The sequence below is a fragment of the Balearica regulorum genome, chromosome 1 (assembly GCF_011004875.1).
Source record: "Balearica regulorum gibbericeps isolate bBalReg1 chromosome 1, bBalReg1.pri, whole genome shotgun sequence".
In the NCBI taxonomy this organism is placed as follows: domain Eukaryota; kingdom Metazoa; phylum Chordata; class Aves; order Gruiformes; family Gruidae; genus Balearica; species Balearica regulorum.
The window spans coordinates 131,426,593-131,450,219 of NC_046184.1; the positions used below are offsets into that span (position 1 = coordinate 131,426,593).

General features: G+C 40.5%; 1 protein-coding gene across 1 annotated transcript in view; it reads right to left on the bottom strand.

The window, feature by feature from the left end:
- Positions 1-23,627, bottom strand: part of SMS (spermine synthase) — a 56,159-nt gene that overhangs the window by 13,597 nt on the left and 18,935 nt on the right. Inside the window, exons 3-9 of the mRNA XM_075775240.1 lie at positions 13,137-13,230; positions 12,322-12,386; positions 9,532-9,707; positions 6,962-7,118; positions 5,391-5,478; positions 4,245-4,359; positions 3,615-3,694 (exon numbers count right to left, since the gene is read on the bottom strand). Coding sequence (XP_075631355.1) covers positions 3,615-3,694; positions 4,245-4,359; positions 5,391-5,478; positions 6,962-7,118; positions 9,532-9,707; positions 12,322-12,386; positions 13,137-13,230 — 775 coding nt within the window. The remainder of the gene's footprint in view (positions 1-3,614; positions 3,695-4,244; positions 4,360-5,390; positions 5,479-6,961; positions 7,119-9,531; positions 9,708-12,321; positions 12,387-13,136; positions 13,231-23,627) is intronic.

Below are 23,627 nucleotides of genomic sequence, written 5' to 3' on the forward strand. Positions count from 1 at the left end.
CTCTAAATTGGAGAGACATGGATTTGATGGATAGACCACTTGGTGGATAAGGAATTGGCTGGATGGTCACACTCAAAGGGTTGTGATCAACAGCTCAATGTCCAAGTGGAGATCAGTGATGAGTGGCGTTCCTCAGGGGTTGGTACTGGGACCGGCACTGTTTAACATCTTTGTCGGAGACATGGACAGCGGGATCAAGTGCACCCTCAGCAAGTTTGCCAACGACACCAAGCTGTGTGGTGTGGTCAACATGCTGGAGGGAAGGGATGCCATCCAGAGGGACCTTGACAGGCTGGAGAGGTGGGCCCATGCGAACCGCATGAAGTTCAACAAGGCCAAGTGCAAGGTCCTGCACGTGGGTCGGCGCAATCCCAAGCACGACTATAGGCTGGGAGAGGAATGGATTGAAAGCAGCCCCGAGGAGAAGGACTTGGGGGTATTGATTGATGAGAAGCTCAACATGAGCCAGCAGTGTGCGCTTGCAGCCCAGAAAGCCAACCGTGTCCTGGGCTGCATCAAAAGAGGTATGACCAGCAGGTCGAGGGAGGTGATCCTGCCCCTCTACTCCACTCTTGTGAGACCCCACCTGGAGTACTGCAACCAGCTCTGGGGGCCCCAGTACAAGAAGAGAGACGTGGAGCTGTTGGATAGAGTCCAGAGGAGGGCCACGAAGATGACCAGAGGGCTGGGGCACCTCTCCTGTGAGGACAAGCTGAGAGAGTTGGGATTGTTCAGCCTGGAGAAAAGAAGGCTCCGGGGAGATCTAATTGCGGCCTGCCAGTACCTGAATGGGGCCAACAGGAAAGATGGTGAGGGACTGTTGATCAGGGAGTGTAGTGACAGGACAAGGGGTAATGGGTTCAAGCTGCAGGAGGGTCGATTTAGATGAGATGTTAGAAAGAAATTCTTTACTGTTAGAGTGGTGAGGCACTGGAACAGGCTGCCCAGAGAGGTTGTGGATGTCCCATCCCTGGAAGTGTTCAAGGCCAGGTTGGATGGGGCTCTGGGCAATGTGGTCTAGTGGAGGGTGTCCCTGCCTGCAGCAGGGGGTTGGAACTAGATGATCTTTGAGGTCCCTTCCAACCCAAACCATTCTGTGATTCTAATGTCAAGGCAAAAGCAGCAACTACAGCTACTGGCCAGTAGCCAACAGGACAGCAACCTTTTGCAGCATTGTTCCTATGAGACATTTCCTCATCATAGCAAAGGTCAGGCTCTAATAGGTGAACATCCCCCCAGTCACTTTCCTTGATGATATTTACCACATTTTATGTTTTAGAGAACCAAAATGCACTTCAAGAAAGCCTGTGTGTGTGTGTGTGTTGGGGGCACACAAAGTCCTGGATTTTAAAAACATAACTGCTTTAAAAGGCGTATGATTGCCTCAGCAAGTAAAGTACAGCCTGCTACCTAAGACAAGCATCCTGGGAAGTAGAGAGTTGGAAAAAACTAACTTAAGTTTCCAATGTTAATACACAGAGCTAAAAAGCCCTGGCATTTAATAGCTAACATATCAGAACATTCAAAACCATTTATGCGTTCCCAGTGTGTGACTAAGCTTAGCTACGAGAGTTGGTAGTAGTCATGTTTGACCTTTTGTCCATAGCCTAACACAATCCTTTGGATATTCAGCTTTAATTAGTTTAATTCAAAACCTAATTTAAAGAAAGTTATAGACAGCTCATTTAATTTAAAGCACCCCTAAAAGTCTGTTCTTCCTATGATCAAACCACTGAGTTTTCCCAAAGTTTTTTGTGTTTGGTTTTGGTTTTAAATCAGGCCCAGCTAGGAAGAGGCCACAAGGACCATCAAATGGGCTGGGTAGTGTATCAGTAGATACATCAAAAGCTCTGGTAGCTGTTTGCCCCAGTATTAATTTTCCTTTTTTCAGCACTCTCAGGAAGACTAAGTTGCCAGAGTACACTGCTTCTACATTCCAGCCCTTTCACTGGCTACCAGTTAGCCACAAGTCCAAATTCAAGCCACTTCAATTTTAATAGTTTCTTTCCCATCCTGCCATGTCCCACCTTGTTAATTTGGGACTGCGAATCCCATAGTACACAGTTTCACAATGGCTTAAAGCTGCCAGGGTCAGTTCAGTACTGCTGTCCTTCCTTCCTGTGCAAGCAGAGATGTTGGTGAGATGAGCTATCTCCTCCCATCAGGACAGGACAGGCAGCAGGAGCGCACCAGTCTCAATCCCATTGGTTTCAGCTGACACAAACCAATCCCCCTGTACCTTGGCTGCAGCACAGCCATCACTCCAGCTTTCAGCACAAGCTTCTTCCCAGAGCCCTCCTGCAAAGTCTTGACAGATACCTGTCCACAAACATACACTTACATACACTCTAATAAAGTCAGGTAGTCTCACTGTGTGTGTTACAAGTATGACAATTGCAACACAAATGCCTGCTCTGTCCAAAAGATGCAGTGTCCTTTCAATATCAAGTTCTGTCAAATATGTCCACTATTAACAGAATAGAAAAGCCATTAAGATTTACAGTGTGATACAACCTTATTAGTCATATCTTACATTTCAAGCACAAGATAATATATCTTGTACAACCTCAGCATTTTAAAATAAAGCAGCATATTAAAGTTGCCAAAAACTTCATTCTATGAGTTTTGCTCCCTATAAACCTGTCCAATGTTACAGTAAACCAGTTTCTTTACACACCTCAAACTCTACACTGATGGGAATACAGTTCAAATGCAAGATAGGTTATTTCAGATCTTAACAAGATTATTTCAAAATGCTATACTTGGATGCTCCACTCATCAGACAACTAGTTAAGGTATGGGCACGACAAAAGAAATACAACTTCAGAGACTTAGACTTCACTCAACCATCTGCTGGGTCTTGTCACATTTTTTTGTACAGTTACATGCAGCTTTGTGGCATTCCGAATTCAGGATTACATACAGAAAGTAGCTTCAGATGAAAGCTATACCACAACTATATTAGCGATGAGGTGGCTATGCTGTAGCAAGTATAGAAATCTGAAATTGTTTATTTTTAAACTTGCATTAAAAACTTCATACATGAAGTCTTATAATATAAAAATGCAATGCTTGGCATTTTATGAAGTAGCGAACATATTCAAATGTTCAAAATCTGCTTTGCAGAAGCCAAACCAGTGGACAGCAAGCAGAAAGAGTGTATTTACTCCCAAATGACTGATTTTCTCTTCCCATTGCACCTATCTCAAATTCCTACACCTTTATTGATGACAAATTTTCATGTATTACACTCTAAAGATGGAGACATTAGCTTAAAAACCATGTATCTGTTTATAAAGTACATCTGTTCTGCTTTTCCAAGAATTGCTTTCTGCTAAGATATTCTGTAGTACACCTAGCCGATTCTTGAAATTATGTTTTTAAATTCAAAGATACAAGTGCTACAAATTCAGCTGAAATAATGGAAAAAAGTCAGTTAGCAAAGCCCAAATTGCATGCAAAAATCCCTAATGAGTCATTAAAAGGAGAAAACCAGCTTTGCTAGTAGATTTTTAGGTAGTTGGTTTGGTTTTGTCCTTTTTTGTTGTTTTACTTGAAAAATGAAGAATGCAATACATATGCAGCAATACTTTTTTTACATCTAGATGTCATACCTGTGTGAAGTATTTTCCATCTTGTTTCAGGACTTTCATTGAGAGGTCAAGAATCAACCGCAGAAATTCCCATGTGGAATCTGCATATAGAATATGATTTAAAAACAGAACAGCACATTATTGGCTTGTTCACTATTATATATTCAAGACTTGCAATATATCTACTGTTTAAAAAGTAGCTATCCTATACCTTAAAAAAAATCCAACCAAACAACAAACCAACAAAAGAAACAGTAAAACCCCACACAACTCCTACACAATGGCAATGATGGAAGTACCTTTTTTTCTTCACAGTAATTTTTCAGATGCTTCCAAGAAATTATAGAGTGGGGAAAAATTTACTGGAGTGTGAACTCCCCAAATACTTTCTCAAGAATTACATGAGTTCATATTATTCTGGAATGAGAGCACAGTGTAGGCACAGTCCTAGGCACTTGCTAATTTTTTTCTAACATTCAAGAAAAAGTCTAAAAGAACAGATGTGTTACTGTAATTCTTTGCCTCTCAGTTTTGCTATTAAAAAGGCAAGAATCAAAATATTTTTGTTGCAAACTGCCAACTATTATACAGTGGAGGGGCAGAAACATGGAAAATCTTCAGAAATTTAGGAAAATAAATTAGAAGATTAACCTTCTTCTGGAGATGTGGAGATTGGAACAGCCGTCAGATCATTAATTACATAATCAAACATCCTTCCTTCTTTGGCATACCTCTTCAGTACGGGAATACAGTCTTCAATTAGAACCTATAAGAATGAAATACTGTAGCCAGTCCTCAAAACACCCCAAAACTGACCCAATAAGAGGAACAAATGTGGATTCACAGGAATTAAGAGGGGGAAAAGTACAAAATTAAATATGCATTAAATTTTAGGCCTCATTTTCAACTTTTTACATCATGTGGAAAGAGAGAACAATTATAGGAATTATGACTGACAACTACAGGACTGAATTTCCTAGCTCTGTCACTGATTGCTGAATGACCACTGTTCTACCTAAGAAATGGTAACAACAGTTAGCAGTCCCCCAACATACGGGTAAACAAAAGTATTTGTATGAAGGGCCACTGACTCATGCAAAGTAGCATATGCCTTCTCTGTTCATTTCCTGCATGCTTTTTTTAGCTCATACCTGTAAATTAGTATCTATGAGAGCCTTAAGGAGCAGTAATGAAAACAAAGAAAAGATTTCCAGTGAAGATGTCAGATTACACCTGGGCTTGTTTGCAAGCTGTCAGATGCAGCACAAAGACCTTAACTGCATGGATGCATGAATTTTTTATTTTTTATTTATTTTATTTTTAACACACTAGCAGTGTAATGGTAAGAGATTTTTGCCTACAAATTAAAAATAATTTTAAAACGTGTATTACAAATTCAGATATTCTCAACAGTACAACTTAAATACACATTTATTTTATCTTTTCATCAATTTAAGGAGTGATGTTTAACACAGCATCCTTACTGCTATTTCCTCTTTAGTTGTAAGCTATGGCAATAAACATTCTCTTAACTTCACATTCCTTAAAAGTTAATAATTATTTTTAAAAGAGTTTGAAGACGGAGAATTAAAAATATTTTGATGCTAATGTATACTTCCAACACAAATCTCACTGCCAAGTATTAAAATTTAGAAGTGTCATAAAAAAGGAAAAAATTGTTCCCAAAATTAAGAAAAAACAGAAGATTTTTCCCCAAAACTTCGCAATAGCGGTCTTCCAGGCTAGTATAACTATATTTGAAATATGACTTCTAATAAAAGAAAAACAAAAAATTACCTGATAGCACTCTCCTTTCAGATTGTCTAAGACATCTCCACATGTTTTACGCATGTATTTTTTACACCCGTCGATCACCATTTGGTCAATGTTTGAAGCTGGTTAAGGCATTCTACATTCCAGAAATAATACAAGTAACGGTTTCTATTTCTTCACAAATAAATTCTCAAAAAGGTGATATTCACAAAGGAATAGTAAGATGTGTATCTTGGTATATATATTGCAATAGCTAACCTTATGTATTTGCCTCCAGATTCAGTTAGAAGTTTAGGAAGTGCTTATTTTTGCTTTTAACCAGTATTTTGGTTACTGTGAAAGCTTGAGATGTGAACAATAAGATGGCATATTTAAAAACCTCATAAAAGTAAACTAGGTTAAGACTTTAACCTACATTTTTTTAAAACAATTAATTTTAGTTTCAAGGAAGGAGACTCCAAAACCTAGGATGATCAACATTTTAGATGGTTAACAGTGGTTTACATTACAAACTCTTTGAACTACAGAATGTTGAAAACTTGATTTGTATCAGTATTTTTAAAACAGGGCAAGAGCTGGTTACTCTGCCACCAGCATAATTCACCAAGTCATAGAATCATAGAATGGTTTGGGTTAGAAGGGACCTCAAAGATCATCTAGTTCCAACCCCCCTGCTGCAGGCAGGGACACCCTCCACTAGACCACATTGCCCAAAGCCTCATCCAACCTGGCCTTGAACACTTCCAGGGATGGGGCCTCCACAACCTCTCTGGGCAACCTGTTCCAGTGCCTCACCACTCTCACAGTAAAGAATTTCTTTCTAACATCTCATCTAAATCGACCCTCCTTCAGCTTGAACCCATTACCCCTTGTCCTGTCACTACACTCCCTGATCAACAGTCCCTCACCAGCTTTGCTGTTGGCCCTCTTCAGGTACTAGAAGGCCGCAATTAGATCTCCCCGGAGCCTTCTTTTCTCCAGGCTGAACAATCCCAACTCTCAAAGCTTGTCCTCACAGGAGAGGTGCTCCAGCCCTCTGATCAGCTTTGTGGCCCTCCTCTGGACTCACTCCAACAGCTCCATGTCTCTCTTGTACTGGGGCCCCCAGAGCTGGACACAGTACTCCAGGCAGGGTCTCACAAGAGCAGAGTAGAGGGGCAGGATCACCTCCCTTGACCTGCTGGTCCTGACATTCCTATTGATTAAACTTTTTTGATTCTAGGGTGGTTTTTTTTATAGCTTTCTTTAGAAAGCAAGAAAAACACAAGAAGGCAGAACGCAGCCCAAAATGCAGACTTGACAGACCAGTCTTCTGTTATTAGAGATTATCAGGCTGATGACAGAAGCATTCCTTTCCAATTCTATCTAAATTGCTACTCAAGAGTTATACTATGGATTACAAACTTGAAAGCATGTGATACATAGCGATGTACAAATATGTAGTCACTGGGTCTCTCTAAGCCAGCAAAAAGAAATTTCATTTTAGATCTTATTTCCTCATGCAAACCAGAACCTGATAGTTAATTGTGCTCAGTACTAAGATATCAGCAGAAAAATGCAGGCTAAAAACTGTTGAAATTTATTTGTCAAAGGATATCTCTACCATAGTAACCATCTTTGGCTTCAGTTTGACTATCTCATATAGTATACCTCCATCACCACCTCCTAGGATTAGCACTTCTTTCCCAGTGTAGTCTTCCTTCCCACTGCCCATTATGGCTTGAGTATATGCCAGGTCACTCTCTGCCAGATCTGAATGGAAGGAAGAGAAATAGTTGGACAGAAACATTATATCTTAGTTCTTCTCATTAATTGGTATTAATTTGGTATTAATCCAAAGGTGATATATAATACAGATTACAGCAAGAGCACCTACAGAAACAACCTAGCTCTCAGACAGTCCAGGTAACAGGAGGCTGGTGATTTACCAAAGCTAGTGAGATTCCCCTCAGAATCCCACACAGGATTTCTCTAGTTCTCAACGCAAACCCAGCAATGGCTACCTCGGCATTAGGAAGCAAGAGAAGCAAAGTTTAGAGGAAAACAGTCAGTACTTAGGACTTGATGTCCACAATTGATACTTCAGCAGGTTTTCACTTCAGATTAGTACTACAAGAGACAAATCAGGAGATTTTTGAAAGCGCAATCTGGACTCCAACTAAAAAGCGCAACCTAGACACACCCCAGTGGATCCCTGCACAGAAGCCTAAGTACAACCACTAACACCTAACTGCTGAAGGGCCCCATAGCATGCCTTCTGCTGACTTGTTCACCATAAGCTTCAAAGCAGGCAATAACATTCCTAAGCAGTAATAACAGATCTGAGCTACAAGGGCAAAGCTTTGTGCAGCAGCACATCATGGTATATCTTATAATTCTGCTTGGCAATCAGCACTTAAACTAAGTGTACAACTAAAATACTCCTAAAATAAGTCCCACAGAAGGTAAATAAGTAGCAGCATACTTCAATTCCTATAAGGCAAATTGTAACAACGTTCAAAAAAACCTCATCTCCATATGAAACTCTAATGAAAACTTCTGGCCAGAAGTATGGAATACCTAATTTGGTGATTTCAAATACAAATCTAACTGAATTAGAAAATACCTTGCTAATGAATTCAGTAATAACACTTTTCAGCTGTCATCTGCACAGAAGTCCCCCCTGACAGTTGCAGAAAGCCAACTGAATGTTTAGAAGTATTTCTGGTGATTTCAAAAAGCTACAGTCAAATATATTAATTACTCTGCCATTAGACTGAAATTAGGTAATCTATCCCTAGACAGCAACATCCCTCACTTACCTGAGTCAGTACTTTACAATGTAAGTACCAAGAGATTTTATGAGGCATACTCCTCAATGCCTAGATTTTCTAGCAAACAGTATTCTTACCCAGCTTAAAAGAACAGTAGCCCATCTTCACTTTCAAAAAATAAGAGATCAGCAGGCACAGCGTATGTAAAGACCCTCCCATAAAGGCTGGGTCACTCTTCTGATTAGAATTCAACTGAGCATTTTGAAGATGACAGTCAAAAGACATTCACCAAAAAAAGCAGCTAAATGAGTTAAGATACAGCTGTCCTGAATCCTTAAGGGAATTACCCGCTTAGTGAGATACAAGGGAGGAGCAGGATTATCCACACACACACAGGCTCCTACTACTTCATATTTCTTTAGAATTCCACTGCATTTTGAAGACCAACTGTCATAGTGAAACCCCAGCTGGTCACTAAGCACCACACAGCTGCCCACTCACTCCTCCCCCCCCCCCATCCCTCCCTGCAGGATGGGGAGAAGAATGGAAAAAAGCCTCATGGGTTGAGATAAAGGTAGTTCAATAGGATAACAAAGGAAGAAAATAGTTGCTTTTATATATAAGCAAGTGATACGCAAATGTAATCACTCACCACCTGCAGAGAAAGGAAAAAAAAACAAAACACCAAAACAAACAAACCCAATGCCCAGCCTGTTTCCAAGCAGCAATCCCACCTGCTGGCTAGCTTCCCCAATTATATACTGAGCATGATGTCATATGGTATGGAATATCCCTTTGGTCAGTTGGGGTCAGTTCTCCCAGCTGTGTTTCCTCCCAAACTCCTCGGGCATCCCCAGCCTACTCGCTGGTGGGGTGGTGTGAGAAGCAGCAAAGGCCTTGGTTCTATGTAAGCACTGCTCAGCAGTAATGAAAACATCCCTGTGTTACCAACACTGCATTCAGCACAAATGGAAAACAGAGCCCCACACTACTATGAAGAAAGTTAACTCTATCCCAGCCAAAACCAGCACACCAAAGCAGTTTGTTTTACTGTCAAAGAGAAGCCCTCAAGAGGTTTGACTTGCAACAAACAGGTAAAAAATTCATATGAAAGAAAGAGTAGAGTAAGCTCTGCTAGAGAACACTGACTTCTATTCTCCTGTGCCACCTTCCACTGTAAAGATGACAACTTTGGAAAAAATCTTTTTTTGTACTCTAGATTTTAGACTGGTCAGCCCTTCTGATTAAAATACTTTATATACAGGAACAGATACATGTGTACACGCATGTATGTAGCTTCCTGCATCAGAACCATGACCCTTAGTAATCCATTGAAACTGTGCCATAGCAAGATAGTAAACAGCGCTTCCTACAATTTCACACAAAAGATCCTCAAATGAGATGATACTTACTAACATCCCCACTGAGGATAAGAATATTCCCAAACTGTTTTGAATGCAGAATTTTAATATTCTGAAAAGGTGAATCTTCATCATAAACAACTTCATCTATGTCGTACTCCACCAGGCGTCCATCAGCTGTGGGCCAGTATCTATCAATGACACCTCCTCTCAAAATGGCTGGCAATCTAGAGAAAAATAATACAAAAAAGATTACAAAACATTTGAGAATGTTTAAAAAAAATCCCTCTAAACATCCTGTGGATTCACCATAATAAACAAACAATGTTTACAAGGGAGATCTAAGAAAACTTAGAAGATTTAACACTTAATGATTTAAGAAACCTATCAGCTTATGTATTAAGCATACATAACTTGCTAAGGCACAGATGAAATACAAATGGTTCTTCTTTTTGGACTTCAACAATGCGCACATGAATCTATCTCTGCCCTAGGACAGGGGATTTAGATAACATATCAGCCTCTGCCGAAAAGTTGGCTTCGTGACTAGAAATGGATACAATACAAAAGCAGAATACAGACAAAAAACAATGACAAAACCTCTTCCCACGTTCAGCTCAGCTAAGAATGCCATTTCTTTGAGAGCAGTGGATCTCATTCTTCTAAAATTGTACTGGGACATATTTTAAATATATGCACAAACATGAAAAGTGAAATTTTACAGTGTTTCAAACTAAGCCAGGTCACCCTGCAGCATATAAGCACAATCCTTAATATCAGCTGACAGTTTGCATTACTTTTTAAAAGGGGTTCAAGCATCTGCATAGATTAGTTTTGGTTTTGTTGTTGCGTTTGTTTCAGTTTTTTAATTCCATATAGAAGTATCTTGGTTCAAAGCAGTATTTCTGATTTCTGTCTTTCGTAAAGACAAACTATATTTGAAATGGCAGTGAATTATTAAAATTATTGCATTCCATTTTAAGCAAAATGCGCAGGCACAGATTTCCATCAATTTCCCACGCACACTTCAAAGACTTAAGGAGTTTTTTTTCTAGGAGGATATAGCAGAAGACCATAGACAAGCTTCTTCTATGTTCACTAGTGAGTCTCAGTAAACATTTCAGAAATATTTTCTACCATCAATGAGACGCAAGATGGCAGCACATGGTGAGAGCAAGAGCATCTATTCATTATGTCAAGACAACGAAAAGACAGAACAACTTTTCCAGCAGCATCAATTCTAGTGGAGATGCATGTGTGAAACTAACACCAGAAGGATGCAAAGCAAATTTAAAAAAAAAAAAAGCAAAAGCTGAGGGGTTTGTGACAAGATCTATGCCAGGTCCACTATTCTAAAAGGTTCATCTTCCTATACTAAGGTAACCAAATTAATCTAGATTGCTTCAGGCAGACTTCTTCCCGACCCATTTTTAACAAGTTCCTATCATAGGGATTCCGCAAACTCCCAATATCATATCTCAATATTAAATTATCCTCAGAGAGAGAGCTTCTCCCTCATATACACAAGATTATGTGCATCAGGTAAGTCTTTACCAGGACGAAGTAAAGCAAGACAACTACCTCTATGTTTTTCATACAACCGTTAAATACAAAAAACAATACTCAAGGTATAACATCATTTTTCAAATCACCACCACTGTACTTGTGGGCTCATATAGTCTTCAAATTACTTTCCGCTATAGCACTGTTCAGCTGTTTGCCATTTTGTAGTTTGCTCCTTAGCTTTACTGAATCTTGTAGATTTTACACTGCTTTTTACTTTTCTTAAATCATTTCCACTTCTGACTATGCTCCTCAAAGCACCTACTGCACCTCCCAGCAAGTGCATTGCCTGCAGTAAGTGCTCCCTAGCTTCAAGGTGCCAGTCACTGCAGACAGCCGCCAAGAAGACACCAACATGAGCTGTGTCGTTCCAGACCCCTGGGAAACTCCAGCATGAATGCTGTTTCAGCAGCAGGTAATGAACCACAATTAGCATCCCTACAGTTGAATATATAACCTTGTATTTAAGTAAACCAAAATGACAGAAGGCTTGCAAAGCCTCCCTCCTTCAGTTATCAGTTATATTAAAAACATTTGCTATAAAACATTTCTATAGTCTTGGCAGGGCTCTAAGCACACAGGTTCCCCCAGGATTTTTGCCACCCATGCTCAAGGCCAGCACCACAAGGTGCATCAGAGCCAAAGCTGTGAGAGAAAGAGCTGCAGGAAACCTTGTTGGGGGGGGGGACCCTCCATGAGCTTGAGCTTCATTTTAGCTCCAGCCCTCACCCTGGTCCCTGTCCAAGCTACACTGCTGCTGTGCTCACGCCTGCCCAAGTCTTTTGCTGATCTTTGATGCTCAGGTTGGTCTCAGAGCTGCCTCAGTACCACACAGCCCAGGCTGGCCATGACCCTGGTCACCATCAGCAGCCCTGTTCACCTAGTTCATGAGCTGTGGGATGTGGCCCAGAGGGTACAGGTCATGCCCCTGGCCTAGCCCCCTGCCACTCTTGGCTCCCCAGCCCTTCCAGAGCAGTCTGCTCTTGCTTCCTGGTTCTCACTATTTGAGGCAACCTTTGCAGGAAACTAAAGAAAGAATCCTTGCCCAAAGTAAACAATAGTTAAGATAAAGCTTAACAAAATGACAAACCTCACAGTATCTATCCAATAATTTTTAAATTATTGGAGGGGAAACCCACATGCATAAATTCATACTCTAGGCTATACACAGTACAGCAAAGCATAATGTGATTATTATTAGAGCAACTAATAATTCACTTATCTAGAGCTTATTATCTTGCAGAAAAGCCATATACAGAAGTAGATGTATGAACTTACCGTTTCACCCTTTTTATATTACCGTGAAACAATTCTTTCATTCTTTCTTCTACTTTGTTTAGGAGCTGAAAAAATAGCAAGAGGTAGAATTTATAGGTGACCACTTAATGCTAAATATCTGTTAAGTTAGGCTACTTGGAAGGCTATAAGAAATAGCACCCGCACTAAAAGGCTTTGAAATGTAACATTAGAAGCTTATGAATAACTAGCTGGCTGGCTTAGCCTTGTTACTAGCAAGAATGTGCATATTGTAGCAGCTGTTACTGTGTTTAGCTGTCCTCCAGGATAACATAGGCAGACCTTTCAAGCACAGCCAAAGTGGGAACACAAGAATCCTGTAAGGTTTCATTCCTGCCAAAGCAGTGGCCTATTCCCCTGCAGTATCCAATTTCTGGAGCCTTCATATAAGGGAAGATGAAATTATATATTTTTCTCCATGGGGAAGAAGTTTGAGTACAGAGGCTCCCCATCTCTCAGATGAGAGAAGGAAGAGTCATACACTAACACACAAGGTTGCAGGTCAAGCATCACTTCTCCCTCACTGCCCTGGGTACCTGAAGCCCTAACCAAGGCTGCTATCTCTTTACAATTTTTACAGCAAAGAAAATGAGGCCCAGGACACGCAAAAGAGCGCGCGCGTGTGTACTCATATCTGTATGCAACTATAATAGGTGTTACTACTCATCTGTAAGCATTCAGGTTTGAACTAACTTTGGTATTTAAAAATCTTTTCCCAAGATATACTTTGATAGACCTGAAGAAAAGGGGCTGCCCATGCAGTTTGATAAACCTAGTAAGATAAGCACCACTTATACCTGATCAACTTCCTCTCTTCCTTTTGTATTATCATTGTAGCTCTGCAGATCCACCAACACTAATCCATGAGGGTGAATTCTCAAATTGGCAAAACTACGAAATAAAGAGAGACACAGTGATGACGATTTTATTATGAAAAAAAAAAATCAAAGTGAAACAAGTTATATTAAATTCAAAATGCACATTTCTTTTTCCAGTCATATGTAACTGTTGGCAGTGCCAGCTCCGGTCTTCCTCTGCAAGTCACTGAACAGCAAGCAGAAAGTTGCAAGAGCAATCGGCAGGCAGCAAGGCAGTGAAACAGGGTGTTCAAACTAGAACTATGGTACAAGGGGAAATACACTGCCTACTAGTCTCCGCTCTTTAAATAAGGCCTGCTCAAACAGGTGTGTTGTGTTGGTTTTGCTTGGTTTTCCTCTTTAATTGAAATTAAGCCTCAAGAAAACAACTGGCCACTTTCCTTCCCCTGTATCTTCCTTCTCACTTCGTAGGTTTTAGTTTGGGGTTTGTTGTTTGGGTTTTTTTGTTTTTTAAACTTTATAGCAACTATTCACAGAGACAGTGTTCACGTTCAAAGCTGAATAAAAAATTGTGAGAAACAAGGCCAGCAAACAGAGAGAAAACTGCAGAGAGAAAATCCTGACCATTCTGTAAGTATTATCTGAAGATTGTAAGTTTTGGTTACTGTAAAATGACCAAATGATTAAACTGATTTCAGCAATTCAAGATTGAAAACACTCTTGGTGGCTTTTGACAGAATTGATCTGTAGCTGTGATGCATTTACAGTTGACAGAGAATCCAGAGCATCACCCATTTCTCTTCAAAAGGGAAGAGCCCTTTTGGAAGTCTCAGGCTTTCCTGAAGACTTTACATGCAGGTCTTGCTTTCAGGAGGAAAGACGTTTCTATACAATACGCCCATGCCCACCGTGTGTTTCCCCCTCCCGAGTAGTTGCAGGTTGTCACAAGCTTTTAGTGACTCTCCGTACACCTCAGCGATTGCCCGCTAGGTGTCCTCCCGACAACACCTTTTGGTCAGGCACCAGAACACATCTGCACTCCAATGGTCGTTAAGAGAAACCACAGAATAGCCTTAAAATATCCATTCCTCCCGCACTGGGAAATTACTTCTGCATGAAATAAAACACACTATTTTACCCTGATGAACAGAAAATAGTCAAGGAGTAAACAAAGATGCTTTTTTTCTTCTTTTTAACTACCAGATCAAATACTACAACTTAAGAGACCAGGTTCATGAGCTAATTAGAAAATTAGGAGTGTTTTCAGTATTCAAGATGTTTCTAAGGCAGCTTTTTGCTTCTCTCATACAAGCTACATAAGAAGTGTTGAGGGAGATCCAGCAAACTCATTCGACTGTTCTCCTGCCAAAACCAAAGCAGAAGAGGCTGTTCACAACTTTGGCAAACACTTTACCTGCATGTTTTAGGATGCTGTGCCCCGCTCACTGGTGACTGACAGTTCAATACTTTTGATACGCGGGCCACTTCATACTTTGCATAGTGACCACAACATCTTCCAGCTTAACTTGACATGCCCACTAGTACCACCAAGATACAAGCAGGATCACTAAACAATGAAAAAAAAAAAAGACACGACACAACCCCCTCCCAGTCTCTACATGGCTCTAACCTTACAACCCCTTGAACCAAAAGGGACTCAAATAAGTTGCGTGCTTCTCCTACAGTGTCTTGGTACTTAGCATAGGGGGAACATCTACTGCAAAGAACAGCTCTGAAGAAAACCCTACCAAGATTCTGTTACGCAATTTTCATGTCAGCAAGGGTTTACTCTGTAATGTGCCTAATAGCAGAAGAAAAAATAGTCAGGCATAAGTGTAAGAACAAAGAGCTTTATCATCAGACTCCAGGTGATTATTTTTTTTTTAAATGCAAGAAAGAAGAACAGAGCTCACTAGACAGAACCACTGGTCACTCTAACAGGTTTTGGATACAACCATTCACGGTGAAAAGTGACATTTCTGGTGAAGTCAGACCTGCTCCAGGCCCTCAGAGCTGGGGCACTGCAGACAGAAATGAGCATCTGCAGTTCAAACACAGTTATTAAGTTCTGAGAACTGGCACAGTGCTAGAAATATTTGCATTGTTAGAAAGACTTTTTATCAGTTTATTCCCATATTCCAGGGGTTGCCATTTACAGATAAGCAACAGATTGTAGGAAGGGAAATATAAAAGGGAACTCAAGTCATAGGACAATCAAGGATCACACAACTGTCATAAGATTTGACAGCTGATACTGCCTTCACTTCTCCTGCGAAATATTTCTTCAGTATGTGATGTTACTGCCTTTGCTTTGGGGTCTTTTTCTGGGTGTGAAGCGAGGAGAGGCAGAGAGAAGGATTGCTCTGAGAAGTACAACCACACAACTTCCAATTTATCATAAGTGATATGATGGCATTAGAAAACAGAGACAGTACTGCTGCAGAACCACCATTTATTTCATCACATTGTTACCTCTACTAGAATAGCAGGGTCCTGACACCTGGAGGAGGAGAGGAGAAGAGAGACAGAAGGCAGGCACCAGGCTGGAACAGTGTAGTGGGGCAAAAATTCAAGTTCTGAGCATCTGGCTGAATCTCAGACAGTTAATTTAAGGTAAACAACCTTGAATGAAATTCAAAATTGTCAAAGAAGCTGATACAGATCCAGAGTGGTTATACCTTGGTTAAAAGTCACTTGGTAGGAAGTTGTACCTAAAATAAGCTAAAATGCCTGTAAAGATTTAAACACATGAACAGTACAATCACACATTCAGAAAAATGACCAGACTAGTAGCATTAAGACAACAGCAGCAGGCCAAGGACAAACCTGCAAAAGACTTACTAGCTTCAATCAGAAGACAGCAAAAGCTATGCTGGTTTTTGTTATTTCTACTTGTCTGCTTGGCAGAACACACATGAATGCAGGTTTGCAGCAGCAGCTCAATATTTAGGGGAGGGGTTTTAAGAATTATGATAATACAGTTTCTGTTTTCTACCTATGAAAATATAGCAGTGATTACTTTACAGTCCAAACGGGGGAGGGAGGAGAATATGAAAAAATTAAGTTTTCTTCATGTATCCCCTCCCACATCTTGTCTTACTGAAAAGTTTAATTCCTGTTTTCAAAATAGAACGTCTGCCATACTTTGGTGTGTGCTTGCATGTACTTTCATATAAGCAGTGAGAAAAAGTCTCAGTAAGGAAGAATCCTTTTACTTGCCATTAGGCAAATCTGCACATGAAAAGCATCCCCACTGTAACAAGGCCCCACTTGCTGCTGCACCTGAATACCTGCCACATCTTCTAGGGCAGTGCTCAAGCTTTTTGTGCTTGCATGCAAATAAGTCTCATCTACAGAAACAATTCTAACGAGTGCCGCATCTTGCCACCTAAACAACAGGGAACATCAGATGTTAAGAAATAAATCCCAATTGCACAAATCAAAAAGTAACTGCTTGAAACAGATGTTTTAGATGAGTATCCTCTTTACCTAAAAAAGTGAGAGGCATGGAGATCAACACATTCTAAGCCAAGATGTGTATCCTACCTTAGTTACTTGTACTGAGGAGTAAGAAATATCACAACCCCACATATTTGAGAAAGGATTTCCACCACCATCACACCCAGGGAATAAAACAGGATAGACAGACAGGTACCTACAAAACCCTCTTCACCTGTCAAAGCTTTTATCTGCTGACAGACTACTCTGAGTCAGTATAAAATAGATAGAATAGTTCAAATATTTGAAAAATAGCTTGCCAATAAAAGCATCAACTGCCAAGTTTGTCATGAGGAAGTAAATTAAAACCTGCTTATACTAGGAAATCCCAATTAAAAAAATCACAACCTTGTTTCAAAAATGCACATTTTTAAAGAATGCTTTTCATCTAGTTACAGGCTATTCAAGAGACCTCAAGGAATTAAGCAACCACAGTTTTTCACTTTATCATTATTCCTGTTCTCTATTTACAAAATAAGGAAGTTAAACCAATGAAACCTACCACAGTTCTAAACTGTTGCTGATTCTTAGCAAACACTTCCAATTCTTCAACCTATTTTTTTGCAGTCTGGATAACTCCATGAATAAACTACAATGGTTTAGCCTGAAACAAAGAGCTGAGGAATGTTCATCCTGCTCCTTTAAAATAGGCTGACTAAGCATATAGAATGGTTATCCACAGACTAACACAGAAAAGAAAAAACTAAAAATACTTTTCCCTTCATGGTGTTAACATATTCATCATCATCTCCTCAGTGACATACAAACCAACTTCAGTTCAGTAAATCTTGCGCTGCTGTGAACAGTGAAGTCAAATCCCAGAGAACTACATTTCTCTAAACAAGAATTCAGACTAGAACAGAAACTAAAAATGGATGTGTGTACAGGGGAAGTCAAAGCTTTTCTAAAGCAGTCTTCTACTATCAGTGACTAAGTTTCAGGTTTTGGAGATTTTTAAAGAACTTTCAGGTGGTACGTAACAAGAGGTACACGGATGCATAAAGGTCAAGAAAAACTGTTAGCTGTACACAGTATACAACAAAGTACTTGCTCACAAGCAGTGATGCTATTAAAATATAGCATTAGTTGAAAAGATACTCAACAATTTCAATTAGTAGCTTTAATGATTTTCTCCTTACCCTAGATTTAATAACTTTTAAAATCTCTTAAGATATACCGGACCCTATGACTCCATACAAAATACCATATACTTTAAATGAGATAAAGATTTCACAATCCTAACTTTTCAACTGTCCGGTCTAAGCTAGAGTAACACTTCAGTAAAAGCATGCAGCTTATGGTGACCCTGAAAACATTCTGGAAGGGATTTGAGAACACACAGTTCAGGAAAACAAGACCGTTGGAGCCCCAAAACTCAGATATAGAGCTCCTCTCCTGCATGTGCTACTGTTCCCCAACCAGCCTTTGGGCAAGGGGGCTGGCAAAGCCCAGAGACATGTGTCCATTCCCACCACTATAGATAGGGTCTTGAGTGGCCCAGCTGAGCTATTTCCAGCCCAGCTCTAGGGCCATGCCTTGACAACCCCATTAGTAAATGTTTTCAACTGAACTTCCCTCAATTAGGTCCTTTGTCAGCGTAAATCACAAAGTAAATGAACCAGTTAGAGTTGCCACATGTGACTTCTGCTTTCTTACTTCAGACAGAGCAGAGTGGGGATCTGTTGCTTTGGTAATGACAGCAGGAAAGCATGGTTTAATCCCCCAATCAGCTCCAATTCGTTTAACAACCATAGCCCTCCACGGGGCTGTTCACGTGGTATCTTTATGAGAGACAAATTTTTGTCAACAGCAGGGCCCGCAATTCAGTCTGTAGCACCCCTGCAGGCTATGGGCATTATCTCTGCAGACTTTGGATCGTAGACACTGTTTAGCAACGTGTTACTATCTGATCTCAAAGATTTTTTTTCCTGGGATTAGTATCCAGCTTGTTAGATCAGCTACACATCTTTGTCTTGCAATGGCTCAGTCACCTTTGGCTGGTCAAAAAGGTGTATGTGCACACTTGCAAACAGCACCAACTCATTTATCTTTCATCCTAGGGAACATTTCTGCCCAGTAACACCCAGCCATCCTTACAGGAAACTACTCATGGCATACCTACTCTCCATCACAATTTTTTTTTCTTCTGCTTTTTACTACAAGCTACTTCCTTCCCTGCAAAACTGTACTTCTGGAAATGAAGAGGAAAGTCTGCATGCCCTGGCTAATTTCTTCCTAGTTGTGTCAGCTACTTTTTTTAGTTAGCATAAAAATCTTACAATATTTTAGGTCTCAAATAGACATAAAATTGCTAGTAATAAAACGCAGTTAGTATCAAATACTCTGTATATTCACCAGTTCATTTTTACCACTCATGAAATGTTTGTTTCTGTTTTGCAAGGGTTTTAATTGTCCAGTCTATTGGGTTTTAAGTGTTCACACCCTTAGTAGTTTCAGTTAACTGAAACTACATCAGCTGACATTAACAGAAATATGCTGTTTAAGGCTGTCTTAAAAAGTGTATGCAGGTTTTTTAAGCAATCTGAAAACTCAAGAAAACAAAACTGCTGAGGCCCCAAAACTCACAGAAAGTTCTCCAGTACATGCTACTGTTCCCCAATTTGGTGTTTAATGGGGCTGGCAAAGTACAGAGAAGTAACTGACACCACTACAGACAATAAGCTGTCTAGCTAAAGTGAGTAATTTCCAGGGAAGATACATACAGCATGCACTGGTATTCAGACAGCAATGAATATATCAAAAGAAAGCAATAATGATTCTTTATTAATTTACATTTAACACTGCACCAGGAAAAACATAGCCACTTGCAAATTGAACAGTCTGCTCTTAATATGCAGCTCTTCCATGCACTCTTGTTCTTCATTCTTCAGTTTTGAGGCTGTATCACAAAAATGCAATTCCTTATTACATTTAGGATGCTCTCCTGGATAGCTCCTCTTAGAAACTCAACTATTTCCAGATCTGTATTATATAGAACTTTTGAGAACTTATTTCATAAGGATTAAGAGTCTTCATTAGCAAATGTAATTTTGAACTGACAACACTTGTACACAATTTATCATTAAGCTGACAAAAGTAATTTGATATTAAAACCAAGTTAAACTGTCAAAAAGTCTTGACCATATTGATCACACACATCTCTGTTGGGGAGCCCATTCATGGTTGGATTAGCAATGCAGACTGTAGCAAAGTATACATGGGGAAATAAGGAAAGGCAAAGTTGCAGCACTTACATATTTACAGAAGAAGGGGAGACTTCTACACCTTACCACTAAAAAACAACATGTCAAATGGAGACTGACAGAGCAAGTCAATCAGCCTATGCAAGTCAGGAAAGGCAAAAGTGGTGCTGCAGGAGTAGAAAGCCCATTCATGTTTATCCTGGACACCGCAGTATTTACGGAATCTTTAAGTCCACATTTTTTTCTGAAACTCAGTATTCTCTCTCATATTTCTGTGAGCTGAAAAGATGAACCGCAGTAGTCTAGCATATGATGCTATTAAACAGATGAGAACAGATACTTGACTAAACTGGTTGCACTCAGCCTGGAGGGCTCAAAGAGCTGAACTTCCCTGAGAACAGGCAAGCCACATCCATGCTTACACCGCTTTGCCCCAGCTCTCCCTGTCGCCCAAAGACAGGGAAGTCTCTCCCTCAACCAACCAAGTGCCATATCAAAGCATGTGAAGTGGCATAAGGGCTCAGCTGCAGCCACCAGGAAGTATTTCACATAATCAAGCTGATTATATGCATAGCATGCCCTGGAGCATGGCATACGGGTTACATTTAAGTAAAGCAAGGCTAGTCAATTACTTGATAGAACTGTGTTACAGCAAAAGAAGCCCAAATTGCACAGCCTCACCCACACTGCCTTTTTGGAGAGGACTCTGGAACAAACCAACCTAAGACCCCTCCAGCTATTGGTGTAGCCCTACAGAAATCCAGGAAACAAGCCAGAATTCTGCAGCAGTATAGATGTCAGTGTTTGTCCTCACTCCCCAGCTCTTTTGCTTAGCACAGTAAACAGGGGCCAGAGGTATCAGCAAGTCTGCTGACGACACCAAGCTGTGTGGCGCCATCGACACACTGGAGGGAAGGGATGCCATCCAGAGGGATCCTGACAGGCTTGAGAGGTGGGCCCGTGCAAACCACATGAAGTTCAACAAGGCCAAGTGCAAGGTCCTGCACATGGGTCAGGGCAACCCCAAGCACAAATACAGGCTGGGTGGATATTGGAGGGAGAACAGCCCTAAGGAGGACTTGGGGGTGTTGGCTGATGAGAAGAGCTCAACATGAGCCAGCAGTGTGCGCTGGCAGCCCAGAAGCCAACTGTATCCCAGGCTGCATCAAAAATAGCATGACCAGGAGGTCAAGGGAGGTGATTCCACCCCTCTGCTCTCCTGAGACTCCACCTGGAATACTGTGTCCAGCTCTGGGGCCACCAACACAAGGAGGACATAGAGCTGTTGGAGCGAGTCCAGAGGAGGGCCACGAAGATGATCAGAGGGCTGCAGCACCTCTGTGAAGACAGGCTGAGTTGGGGTTGTTGAGCCTGAAGAAAAGAAGGCTCTGGGGAGGTCTAACTGTGGCCTTCTAGTACCCAAAGGGGGCCTACAGGAAAGATGGAGAGGGCCTGTTTACAAGGGCATGGAGTGGTAGAACAAGGGGTAATGGCTTTAAACTGAAGGTAGATTCAGATTAGGTTTAAGGAAAAAATTGTTTCTTGTGAGGTTGGTGAGGCACTGGAACAGGTTGCCCAGAAGCTGTGGATGCCCCCTCCCTGGAAGTGTTCAAAGGCAGGTTGAATTGGGCTTTGGGCAACCTGTTCTAGTGGAGGGTGTCCCTGCCCATGGCAGGGGGGTTGGAAATAGATGATCTTCGAGGTCCCTTCCATCCCAATATACAGATACAGAACAAAGATCCAACACAACAGATCCTCCCTTCTTTCCTTGAGGGGAGGTCACTAGGCCCACCTCCCCATCTTAATCATCCCACAGCAGTAAGAATACTGTGAACTATCCTCTGGTACAAAAGCTTAAGTTGTATTTAGCAGCATAGTGAAAAGCTGAGTTATTCAGAGTGTCATGTTGCTGCAAAGTACAAGCTCAACAACAGTAACACACACAGGAAAGAACCCCTTTAGAAGTCGGCATGAATGCTCAGCAATTGCTGTAGCTCATTTATTACACAACTTTCAGGAAACAGCATCCTGTTCTCTAGTCATCCCCCCCACACTATCTGCTTGAGGACAGTGTGGAAAAAAAATCAAAAAATGACTGGAGGTAGATTTACAGTTCTCTAATATATTGAATCCCCAAGCTTATACTCAGAGCAACAAGGATATCCCCCCACCCCCACAGGGGCTCTAGTTTACTATGGAAACTAGCAACTTGACCACCTTTCTTCTGTTACCATGAGTGCACTGTACACCACTGCACAGGTTTGTCTTTCCCATGACTTCCTCCCCACCTCTCCTACATAGCAAGGTCAAATTTTACATCCTCTTTTCCCCCTTCAAAGATTCTGAGTATTATACTCTAGCTCTTGAGGAAGACAGTGGAATTTGCAGCAACAGGTATTTTCAGTTGACAATGTAGTAAGAGCAATCAGGTTAGTTACTTCAAAACTGTGAGTTTTATAAGGACCTCACTCAGAGAGACTTCTAGACATCAGTTCAGTAATCTCCTGGAAAAGTTATACAACAGAAGACTATTCTCTAAAGAGTTCCTGGAACACATCAAAAGACAGGTAATTTAACTCTGGAAATTGCTCCTTTAGAAGGGGCTGTCTTAAGAGGAATGATCAGATGACATTGCAAAGGGGAAAGCCTGTTTGAGAATTCACATCTCATGCCACTTTCAGACTCAAAGAAACACAGGAATGCAAAATGAGGCCATGCAATCAAAGACAGACAACCTTTAAATCTTTTAAGTCCTTCTTACTTTTAGATATTTTACATTCTAATTGTTCAGAGTTTGTGTATCCTTGATATTATCTTTTTAGGGGAACTAAATACAAGCTTAATACAATACAGAGGAAGGATAGCACCAGACCAGTAAGTTACCAACTTGCCTATCTTTTCACTGACCTCAAAAACCAAGGGTTATCCAGAACTGGAATCTTGATAAAATTGTTCAGGAAGACTATAAAAGTACAAGTAACTAAAGACATAATAAGAAAGACTGTACAAGAGAAGACTAACACATTTTTCTAAGCACATCAAGTATCAAAAATATTTTTGATCAGAAGAAGCCAGTGTCACATTTGTAAAGCTGACTGAAATATACTAAGAGCTTCATGGAGCATGATTGGTAAAGATGAAAACATTGGACTAAGTCAGGCCCTAAGTGTACCAGTATAGTTTGTCTACACTACTTTTTTATATATAAAATACATAGATGTAGAGCTGCACATAAGAGTATGTTCACACATAGTTAACACACACATTCCAGCAGGCACACTCACCTAGGAGGTCATTTTCCTTCTAGACATATTTGTTTGCTCTCTCAGAGAAAGCATGAAAATCCTTAAGCAGTTCTCATATGTTAAGAGCATGGTCAAATGAGCTGCTTAACAGGACACCCAGGAGGAGAAGCAAGTCAACAAATTAAAACTTACTTAGCTTAACTCCAATCCTGAAGAACACTGAAGTAGAGATTTTGAAAAGAACAAAAGCAGCAACTGCCACAGTAGATTTCAAGAACAAGCAACTGAATAACAAATTAATGCAATAATTATGGTAGTTACTCATAAATAGGCTAGATAAATATATGCAGTAATTAACTAACCCTGACACTGTAAAGCAGCTTCAGGAAGTAAAGTGAATGTGGTTTTGCTTACCAGTTTATCCCAGTAGATGCTGCTTATGTGAGTGTCACTAATGACACCAACCACATTTGTCATGCTGTTACTTCAGTAGTTGCTTGAGAATTTGAAGCATATAATGAAGC